General features: G+C 46.2%; 1 protein-coding gene across 3 annotated transcripts in view; it reads right to left on the bottom strand.

Annotated features, from left to right (window-relative positions):
• The window catches only part of LOC142989161 (uncharacterized), a 12,661-nt gene extending 1,434 nt beyond the window's left edge, over window positions 1-11,227 (bottom strand). The window contains exons 1-23 of one of the 3 annotated variants that reach the window (XM_076138581.1): window positions 11,016-11,227; window positions 9,940-10,059; window positions 9,711-9,858; window positions 9,569-9,599; window positions 9,137-9,309; window positions 8,059-8,314; window positions 7,643-7,954; window positions 7,408-7,561; window positions 7,266-7,296; window positions 5,777-7,006; window positions 5,361-5,672; window positions 5,141-5,279; window positions 4,999-5,029; window positions 3,489-4,739; window positions 3,073-3,384; window positions 2,847-2,991; window positions 2,705-2,735; window positions 2,273-2,445; window positions 1,222-1,476; window positions 806-1,117; window positions 458-560; window positions 127-163; window positions 1-51 (exon numbers count right to left, since the gene is read on the bottom strand). The exon at window positions 1-51 is cut by the window's left edge and continues 1,434 nt beyond it. In XM_076138581.1, the coding sequence (XP_075994696.1) occupies window positions 1,374-1,476; window positions 2,273-2,445; window positions 2,705-2,735; window positions 2,847-2,991; window positions 3,073-3,384; window positions 3,489-3,558 (834 nt within the window). In that variant the 5' untranslated portion in view covers window positions 3,559-4,739; window positions 4,999-5,029; window positions 5,141-5,279; ... (9 more) ...; window positions 9,940-10,059; window positions 11,016-11,227 and the 3' untranslated portion in view covers window positions 1-51; window positions 127-163; window positions 458-560; window positions 806-1,117; window positions 1,222-1,373. Of the gene's footprint in view, window positions 52-126; window positions 164-457; window positions 561-805; window positions 1,118-1,221; window positions 2,446-2,704; window positions 2,736-2,846; window positions 2,992-3,072; window positions 3,385-3,488; window positions 4,740-4,998; window positions 5,030-5,140; window positions 5,280-5,360; window positions 5,673-5,776; window positions 7,007-7,265; window positions 7,297-7,407; window positions 7,562-7,642; window positions 7,955-8,058; window positions 8,315-9,136; window positions 9,310-9,568; window positions 9,600-9,710; window positions 9,859-9,939; window positions 10,060-11,015 lie in introns of those variants that run through there. The other 2 variants (XM_076138582.1, XM_076138580.1) reach the window with 2 other exon arrangements.
• Window positions 11,228-11,264: the final 37 nt, after the last annotated feature.

The following is an 11,264-nucleotide window of genomic DNA, read 5'->3' as shown; positions in this document are numbered from 1 at the left end:
GTAGAGGGCGTAGGTAGTCTGTGTGAAGGTGCTGTAAGGCTCCACGTCCTCCTGCAAGAGGAGGCAGACATGTTGTCACAACCGTTACTTTATGTTGAACACTTATAAGGTTTCCCTGCACAGTACCGTGTCTGCAGGGGTGCAGGCTGCCTCCGTCTGTCTTCTGTGGGGTAGAAGAACAAACACACACATCAAAGATCCGTCTCTAAGGGGGTTTTACTGCCTCATCTCTTTCTTCACAGATACCACTGGAAATGAGCGAGGCTGGCGCCTTCACAATGACACAGAGTACTGTAATGTCATCTAGAGATAAGATAAGACTTTGAAACTGATATGTTACACATTTATGATGATCCATGCAGAGGGACATGAGGTCATAAGGTCAGGTTTGTTGCTTCTCACTAAAATGAGTAAAGCTAAAACTCTTAAAGATAAGACAATGTAGAGATTCTCTCACCGATGATACATTTTCCAGTACATCAATGCAAGGACAGCTGCGGTTACCATGACGAATGCAAGGACAGCTGCAGTCACCATGAGGCCTACGCCCTCCTGCTCCTCTGATTCAGTTGAACACAGAAGAGAGATATCAGAGCAAACGGCTCCTGTTGACACCTGCAAACATCTGCAGCACCACAGTACACATCTGCATCTCAAATCTGCACTCAACACTTAACATTACTGCCAGTATGATGTCATTCTATATCCGTGATTCATCCTCAGTTTTGGCCGAATGAATGCGTTTCAATTTGAGCACAAGTATGACGTAACACAATGTTACACACACGAGTAAAGAATGATTTACCTTCCACAGTCACACTGAGTCGCACTGTATCTGTTCCCCCTTGATGCACACACTCACAGGAGATGTTCCCACTGTCCTCCTGTGATAGGTTCCTCAGGTTGAGAACCACACCCTCACTGTCTGTTTGAAGTGTGAATCTGGAGTCACATCCATGCACAAAGTTACCTTCATGTTGATACGTCAGACGACACTCTGCTCCTCTGCTCCTCTGTGTTTGGATCTTACATACGGTCTGTACGATCATGTTATCTGTAGTATTGGGACATATCAGAGTGACATCTGGTCCTCTCCCTGTAGTCTTCACATGGCTCACTGTAACCACAGAGCAAAAGCATGTCTGTGAGTTTGTCCCTGATGTGCTAAAGACACAAAAATAACACAATTATACAAAGAAGACAGTTGTTCCTGTACTCTACCTTCATGAGCTCCAGCACACAGGAGCAGCAGCACAGGCAGCAGAGCAGCACAGAGTTTCCAGAGCCCCATTTTGGTCAGTGGGTCTTAACAGAGGCGGCGTTGCGGTCTGCAGTCTGAGAGCTTCTTCTGCTAACTAACCCTCAGACTGCTGTCAGGGAGACCATGTGATGAATTGTTTTGAGGAAGTGCGACACCGTTTTGGGGCCGTGTAGGCGTGGGAGTGTGTAGTAGAGTGTGTATGGGTAGAGCGCCGTCTGTCAAACCAAGGGCAGAATTTAGTTCAATGATCTCTGCACCTAAACTCAGCTCCTCGCCCTCTAAATGTCTCTGTGCACTTGGCTTTGTGCTTTTGAGCTCTAACCGGATGTCGTCTGCTATTGGGTTTTCTGTGTGAAGACCCTGTCAAAAGTCCTCAGCCAATAGAGAGGCAGGGGCGTGGCTCTCCACCTCCAGATGGGGCGGTTGATACAGGGCGATTGAACACATGTTTACGTGTCCATCCATCATTAAAGGCTGCTTTCTGAGTGTCTGTTTCACTCAACTGCCTCTCACACACACACACACACACGCACACACACACGCACACACACGCGCGCACACACACGCACACACACACGCACACGCACACGCACACGCACACACACACACACACACAGAAAACACACACACACACAAACACATACACAAACACATACACATACACACACATATACACATACACACAAACACATACACATGCACACAGACACACACACACACACACATAGAGACAGACACACACACACACAGACAAACACACACAAACACACAGACACACACACATATACACACTCACGCATTTATTATTTTTTTTTTTTACCTTAAAATACTGAGCGAGGTCGTGACCCTGGTGCCCTCAGTGTGACTTGTTACTAAGACTCTATGTTACACAGCAACACTCTTTATTCCTTCACTTAAACAAAAACACTGTGGCCGTCCAGCATCATGACAAAGAGTCAACATGTTACAGAGAGTCTGTGATGTTAGTCTGACTCTTCTATGTTTCCATACATGTAAGAGTCTGGGTCCGTCTCTCTGCCGTCTGGTCCCTGGTTGTCCCGGTGCGTTTGTGCGTTGCCGTGTGCCCGTTTGGCCTCAGTGTGTTGACGAGGCTGCACTGAGGCGATGGCCTGGTAGAGGTCACTGGCAGGCTGCTGGAGGCTCGTGTAGGCGTCGTCTGGCTCCTTTGAACAGAAACAACAAAACAACAAAATAACAAGGACAGATACACAGATAAGATAAGATGGCATGACAACAGGAAGAAGAAAGAGTAATGACCATAATAAACTTCTTTTAGCAGACAAATAGTAAAAACTACTCAAGCACAGAGTAAATAAAACTAAAGGAATAAAAGAGGTCAAGTAAACAATGAATCATGTCAATCAAATATGAAGAGCAGATTTGGAAGACTTAAGGAAAGAAGATGAAGGACACGTCACTCACCTCCTCAGATGCTCCTGACCTAGGATTCTCTCTGTGAATATCAGGGAATGTCAGAGTTCCATGGAACAACAAAGACAGAAAGAGGAGTGATGAGAGCTGAATGTTTGTGTTCCTCCTCACAGTTTGAGACTGAAACCCTCACCTGTGGAGCTTTCTCCTCCTCAGGACAAACACAAGGGCGGCTGCACTTACAATGCAGAACAAAACCACACCACTCACTGTGAGCAGCATGACAGCAGGAGGAGGAGGAGGAGGAGGAGGAGGAGGAGCTTTGGCCTCTTCATCTTCTAAATTAGAAAGACAAACGGAGAGTCAACACTGAATCGATCATAACACACAGTATCTGTATGAAGAGATCAAACCTTTACCTTCCACAGTCACACTGAGTCGCACTGTATCTGTTCCCCCTTGAAGCACACACTCACAGGAGATGTTCCCACTGTCCTCCTGTGATAGGTTCCTCAGGTTGAGAACCACACCCTCACTGTCTGTTTGAAGTGTGAATCTGGAGTCACATCCATGCACAAAGTTCCCTTCATGTTGATACGTCAGACGACACTCTGCTCCTCTGCTCCTCTGTGTTTGGATCTTACATACGGTCTGTATGATCATGTTATCTGTAGTATTGAGACATATCAGAGTGACATCTGGTCCTCTCCCTGTAGTCTTCACATGGCTCACTGTAACCACAGAGCAAAAGCATGTCTGTGAGTTTGTCCCTGATGTGCTAAAGACACAAAAATAACACAATTATACAAAGAAGACAGTTGTTCCTGTACTCTACCTTCATGAGCCCCAGCACACAGGAGCAGCAGCACAGGCAGCAGAGCAGCACAGAGTTTCCAGAGCCCCATTTTGGTCAGTGGGTCTAAACAGAGGCGGCGTTGCGGTCTGCAGTCTTAGAGCTTCTTCTGCTAACTAAAACCTCACACTGCTGTCAGGGAGTCCATGTGATGAGTTCAGGACAGGAAGTGCAACACCGTTTTGGGGCCGTGTAGGCGTGGGAGTGTGTAGTAGAGTGTGAATGGGGAGAGCGCCGTCTGTCAAACCAAGGGAAGAATTTAGTTCAATGATCTCTGCACTTAAACTCAGCTCCTCGCCCTCTAAATGTCTCTGTGCACTTGGCTTTGTGCTTTTGAGCTCTAACCGGATGTCGTCTGCTATTGGGTTTTCTGTGTGAAGACCCTGTCAAAAGTCCTCAGCCAATAGAGAGGCAGGGGCGTGGCTCTCCACCTCCAGATGGGGCGGTTGATACAGGGCGATTGAACACATGTTTACGTGTCCATCCATCATTAAAGGCTGCTTTCTGAGTGTCTGTTTCACTCAACTGCCACTCTCACACACACACACACACACACGCACACACACGCACACACATGCGCGCACACACACACGCACACACACACACAGAAAACACACACACACACACACACACACACATACACACACACATATACACATACACACAAACACAAACACAAACACATACACATGCACACAGACACACACACACCCACACAGACACACACACACACACATAGAGACAGACACACACACACACATAGAGACAGACACACACACACAGACAAACACATATAAACACACAGACACACACACACATATACACACGCACACATTTTCAAGTTATATAACGTTTTTTTTTTTTTTTACCTTAAAATACTGAGCGAGGTCGTGACCCTGGTGCCCTCAGTGTGACTTGTTACTAAGACTCTATGTTACACAGCAACACTCTTTATTCCTTCACTTAAACAAAAACACTGTGGCCGTCCAGCATCATGACAAAGAGTCAACATGTTACAGAGAGTCTGTGATGTTAGTCTGACTCTTCTATGTTTCCATACATGTAAGAGTCTGGGTCCGTCTCTCTGCCGTCTGGTCCCTGGTTGTCCCGGTGCGTTTGTGCGTTGCCGTGTGCCCGTTTGGCCTCAGTGTGATGACGAGGCTGCACTGAGGCGATGGTCTGGTAGAGGTCACTGGCAGGCTGCTGGAGGCTCGTGTAGGCGTCGTCTGGCTCCTTTCAACAGAAACAACAAAACAACAAAATAACAAGGACAGATACACAGATAAGATAAGATGGCATGACAACAGGAAGAAGAAAGAGTAATGACCATAATAAACTTCTTTTAGCAGACAAATAGTAAAAACTATTCAAGCACAGAGTAAATAAAACTAAAGGAATAAAAGAGGTCAAGTAAACAATGAATCATGTCAATCAAATATGAAGAGCAGATTTGGAAGACTTAAGGAAAGAAGATGAAGGACACGTCACTCACCTCCTCAGATGCTCCTGACCTAGGATTCTCTCTGTGAATATCAGGGAATGTCAGAGTTCCATGGAACAACAAAGACAGAAAGAGGAGTGATGAGAGCTGAATGTTTGTGTTCCTCCTCACAGTTTGAGACTGAAACCCTCACCTGTGGAGCTTTCTCCTCCTCAGGACAAACACAAGGGCGGCTGCACTTACAATGCAGAACAAAACCACACCACTCACTGTGAGCAGCATGACAGGAGGAGGAGGAGGAGGAGGAGGAGGAGCTTTGGCCTCTTCATCTTCTAAATTAGAAAGACAAACAGAGAGTCAACACTGAATTGATCATAACACACAGTATCTGTATGATGAGATCAAACCTTTACCTTCCACGGTCACACTGAGTCGCACTGTATCTGTTCCCCCTTGATGCACACACTCACAGGAGATGTTCCCACTGTCCTCCTGTGATAGGTTCCTCAGGTTGAGAACCACACCCTCACTGTCTGTTTGAAGTGTGAATCTGGAGTCACATCCATGCACAAAGTTCCCTTCATGTTGATACATCAGAAGACACTCTGCTCCTCTGCTCCTCTGTGTTTGGATCTTACATACGGTCTGTACGATCATGTTATCTGTAGTATTGGGACATATCAGAGTGACATCTGGTCCTCTCCCTGTAGTCTTCACATGGCTCACTGTAACCACAGAGCAAAAGCATGTCTGTGAGTTTGTCCCTGATGTGTTAAAGACACAAAAACAACACAATTATACAAAGAAGACAGTTGTTCCTGTACTCTACCTTCATGAGCCCCAGCACACAGGAGCAGCAGCACAGGCAGCAGAGCAGCACAGAGTTTCCAGAGCCCCATTTTGGTCAGTGGGTCTAAACAGAGGCGGCGTTGCGGTCTGCAGTCTTAGAGCTTCTTCTGCTAACTAAAACCTCACACTGCCATCAGGGATACCATGTGATGAGTTCAGGACAGGAAGTGCGACACCGTTTTGGGGCCGTGTAGGCGTGGGAGTGTGTAGTAGAGTGTGTATGGGGAGAGCGCCGTCTGTCAAACCAAGGGCAGAATTTAGTTCAATGATCTCTGCACCTAAACTCAGCTCCTCGCCCTCTAAATGTCTCTGTGCACTTGGCTTTGTGCTTTTGAGTTCTAACCGGATGTCGTCTGCTATTGGGTTTTCTGTGTGACGACCCTGTCAAAAAAAGTCCTCAGCCATTAGAGAGGCAGGGGCGTGGCTCTCCACCTCCAGATGGGGCGGTTGATACAGGGCGATTGAACACATGTTTACGTGTCCATCCATCATTAAAGGCTGCTTTCTGAGTGTCTGTTTCACTCAACTGCCTCTCACACACACACACACACACACACACACACACGCACACACACACGCACACACACGCGCGCACACACACACGCACACACACACGCACACACACACACACACAGAAAACACACACACACACACACACTCACACACAAACACAAACACATACACATACACACACATATACACATACACACAAACACATACACATGCACACAGACAAACACACACACACACATAGAGACAGACACACACACACACAGACAAACACACACAAACACACAGACACACACACATATACACACGCACGCATTTATTATTATTTTTTTTTACCTTAAAATACTGAGCGAGGTCGTGACCCTGGTGCCCTCAGTGTGACTTGTTACTAAGACTCTATGTTACACAGCAACACTCTTTATTCCTTCACTTAAACAAAAACACTGTGGCCGTCCAGCATCATGACAAAGAGTCAACATGTTACAGAGAGTCTGTGATGTTAGTCTGACTCTTCTATGTTTCCATACATGTAAGAGTCTGGGTCCGTCTCTCTGCCGTCTGGTCCCTGGTTGTCCCGGTGCGTCTGTGCGTTGCCGTGTGCCTGTTTGGCCTCAGTGTGATGACGAGGCTGCACTGAGGCGATGGCCTGGTAGAGGTCACTGGCAGGCTGCTGGAGGCTCGTGTAGGCGTCGTCTGGCTCCTTTGAACAGAAACAACAAAACAACAAAATAACAAGGACAGATACACAGATAAGATAAGATGGCATGACAACAGGAAGAAGAAAGAGTAATGACCATAATAAACTTCTTTTAGCAGTAAAATAGTAAAAACTACTCAAGCACAGAGTAAATAAAACTAAAGGAATAAAAGAGGTCAAGTAAACAATGAATCATGTCAATCAAATATGAAGAGCAGATTTGGAAGACTTAAGGAAAGAAGATGAAGGACACGTCACTCACCTCCTCAGATGCTCCTGACCTGGGATTCTCTCTGTGAATATCAGGGAATGTCAGAGTTCCATGGAACAACAAAGACGGAAAGAGGAGTGATGAGAGCTGAATGTTTGTGTTCCTCCTCACAGTTTGAGTCTGAAACCCTCACCTGTGGAGCTTTCTCCTCCTCAGGACAAACACAAGGGCAGCTGCACTTACAATGCAGAACAAAACCACACCACTCACTGTGAGCAGCATGACAGCAGGAGGAGGAGGAGGAGGAGGAGGAGGAGGAGGAGGAGGAGCTTTGGCCTCTTCATCTTCTAAATTAGAAAGACAAACGGAGAGTCAACACTGAATCGATCATAACACACAGTATCTGTATGAAGAGATCAAACCTTTACCTTCCACAGTCACACTGAGTCGCACTGTATCTGTTCCCCCTTGAAGCACACACTCACAGGAGATGTTCCCACTGTCCTCCTGTGATAGGTTCCTCAGGTTGAGAACCACACCCTCACTGTCTGTTTGAAGTGTGAATCTGGAGTCACATCCATGCACAAAGTTCCCTTCATGTTGATACGTCAGACGACACTCTGCTCCTCTGCTCCTCTGTGTTTGGATCTTACATACGGTCTGTATGATCATGTTATCTGTAGTATTGAGACATATCAGAGTGACATCTGGTCCTCTCCCTGTAGTCTTCACATGGCTCACTGTAACCACAGAGCAAAAGCATGTCTGTGAGTTTGTCCCTGATGTGCTAAAGACACAAAAATAACACAATTATACAAAGAAGACAGTTGTTCCTGTACTCTACCTTCATGAGCCCCAGCACACAGGAGCAGCAGCACAGGCAGCAGAGCAGCACAGAGTTTCCAGAGCCCCATTTTGGTCAGTGGGTCTAAACAGAGGCGGCGTTGCGGTCTGCAGTCTTAGAGCTTCTTCTGCTAACTAAAACCTCACACTGCTGTCAGGGAGTCCATGTGATGAGTTCAGGACAGGAAGTGCAACACCGTTTTGGGGCCGTGTAGGCGTGGGAGTGTGTAGTAGAGTGTGAATGGGGAGAGCGCCGTCTGTCAAACCAAGGGAAGAATTTAGTTCAATGATCTCTGCACTTAAACTCAGCTCCTCGCCCTCTAAATGTCTCTGTGCACTTGGCTTTGTGCTTTTGAGCTCTAACCGGATGTCGTCTGCTATTGGGTTTTCTGTGTGAAGACCCTGTCAAAAGTCCTCAGCCAATAGAGAGGCAGGGGCGTGGCTCTCCACCTCCAGATGGGGCGGTTGATACAGGGCGATTGAACACATGTTTACGTGTCCATCCATCATTAAAGGCTGCTTTCTGAGTGTCTGTTTCACTCAACTGCCACTCTCACACACACACACACACACACGCACACACACGCACACACATGCGCGCACACACACACGCACACACACACACAGAAAACACACACACACACACACACACACACATACACACACACATATACACATACACACAAACACAAACACATACACATGCACACAGACACACACAAACCCACACAGACACACACACACACACATAGAGACAGACACACACACACACACACACATAGAGACAGACACACACACACAGACAAACACATATAAACACACAGACACACACACACATATACACGCGTACACATTTTCAAGTTATATAACGTTTTTTTTTTTTTTTACCTTAAAATACTGAGCGAGGTCGTGACCCTGGTGCCCTCAGTGTGACTTGTTACTAAGACTCTATGTTACACAGCAACACTCTTTATTCCTTCACTTAAACAAAAACACTGTGGCCGTCCAGCATCATGACAAAGAGTCAACATGTTACAGAGAGTCTGTGATGTTAGTCTGTCTCTTCTATGTTTCCATACATGTAAGAGTCTGGGTCCGTCTCTCTGCCGTCTGGTCCCTGGTTGTCCCGGTGCGTTTGTGCGTTGCCGTGTGCCCGTTTGGCCTCAGTGTGTTGACGAGGCTGCACTGAGGCGATGGCCTGGTAGAGGTCACTGGCAGGCTGCTGGAGGCTCGTGTAGGCGTCGTCTGGCTCCTTTGAACAGAAACAACAAAACAACAAAATAACAAGGACAGATACACAGATAAGATAAGATGGCATGACAACAGGAAGAAGAAAGAGTAATGACCATAATAAACTTCTTTTAGCAGACAAATAGTAAAAACTACTCAAGCAGAGAGTAAATAAAACTAAAGGAATAAAAGAGGTCAAGTAAACAATGAATCATGTCAATCAAATATGAAGAGCAGATTTGGAAGACTTAAGGAAAGAAGATGAAGGACACGTCACTCACCTCCTCAGATGCTCCTGACCTGGGATTCTCTCTGTGAATATCAGGGAATGTCAGAGTTCCATGGAACAACAAAGACAGAAAGAGGAGTGATGAGAGCTGAATGTTTGTGTTCCTCCTCACAGTTTGAGACTGAAACCCTCACCTGTGGAGCTTTCTCCTCCTCAGGACAAACACAAGGGCGGCTGCACTTACAATGCAGAACAAAACCACACCACTCACTGTGAGCAGCATGACAGCAGGAGGAGGAGGAGGAGGAGGAGGAGGAGGAGGAGCTTTGGCCTCTTCATCTTCTAAATTAGAAAGACAAACAGAGAGTCAACACTGAATTGATCATAACACACAGTATCTGTATGATGAGATCAAACCTTTACCTTCCACAGTCACACTGAGTCGCACTTTATGTGTTCCCCCTTGATGCACACACTCACAGGAGATGTTCCCACTGTCCTCCTGTGATAGGTTCCTCAGGTTGAGAACCACACCCTCACTGTCTGTTTGAAGTGTGAATCTGGAGTCACATTCATGCAAGTTCCCTTCGTCATGTCGATACACCAGAAGACACTTTGCTCCTCTGCTCCTCTGTGTTTGGATCTTACATACGGAGGAGTCGTTGCAGTCTGCAGTCTAACTAACCCTCAGACTGCTAGGGAGAGCATGTGATGAGATCAGGACAGGAAGTGCAACACCTTTTGAGGGTGTGTGTAGGGAGTGTGTATGGGTAGAGCGCCGTCTGTCAAACCAAGAGCGGAATTTAGTTCAATGATCTCTGCACTTAAACTCAGCTCCTCGCCCTCTAAATGTCTCTGTGCACTTGGATTTGTGCTTTTGAGCTCTAACCGGATGTCGTTTAAGCTTTCCATGCAATTGCTAGTGATGTGTCCTTTCGTGTCGAGGCTTCAAAGCGTGTGTCAAGTAATCCAGGAAGATTTTTGCGAAGCGCGCACCGGGGCATGTGTTGGGGACGTATGACGTTCGAAGCCTCGCGGTTTGGCGCGCAATTCGATATATGAGGGGCAGCGAAACGCAATCGATCAAGCGGCTCGAGTGCTCACTGATTTTTCTCTTGCTGTAAGATTTTCATATTGTAAAATAAACATCTAAAATGCTTAGGTCTATATTTGGCAATTCAGACAAAAAGCTGTCTGATTTCAATTATTATCATTATCTTGTGTTGTGTGTTGGTGACACGAAATGACATATAACTTGAGAAAACAGCTTTTATTCATGCAGAGTTCCGTGTAGGTTTACATTTTTATATCCACATTTACTGTGACGTGGTTTTAAGAATATCAAAGATGAAGCCTGGAGCAACTTTAATACCGGAAACCAACCGCTCGAGTCAAACACGAAGATCCATATGAAGAGCTTATATGATGCTACCGTCATACATTGGTAGAATAACGCGTCTAAACATAACGTGAACGTAGTAAAACACAAATATATTTACCTTGTGGAAAGATATTCAGCAGAAACAAGAGAAGTAGAACACACATGACTGCTGGAAGAAGGTTCCGCGTCTGGACACTCCACGGTAATGACTGAACTCCAAAGGGCAGATATAAACCTGATGAATAAATGTGCACGTCGCTCCAACTCACACTTCAACTCCCCTGTTCATAATATCCTCTCTAACTCTCCCACAGTGTCGTTAGCCGTCATGTCTCGTGTGTGAATGCAGCGTTTCCCCCCGAGAGGA

The sequence above is a fragment of the Genypterus blacodes genome, unplaced genomic scaffold (assembly GCF_046128005.1).
Source record: "Genypterus blacodes isolate CSIRO-AG114 ecotype Tasmania unplaced genomic scaffold, CSIRO-AGI_Gbla_v1 ptg000384l_1, whole genome shotgun sequence".
NCBI classification, from domain to species: Eukaryota; Metazoa; Chordata; class Actinopteri; order Ophidiiformes; family Ophidiidae; genus Genypterus; species Genypterus blacodes.
This window is presented reverse-complemented; position numbering and strand designations above follow the sequence as displayed.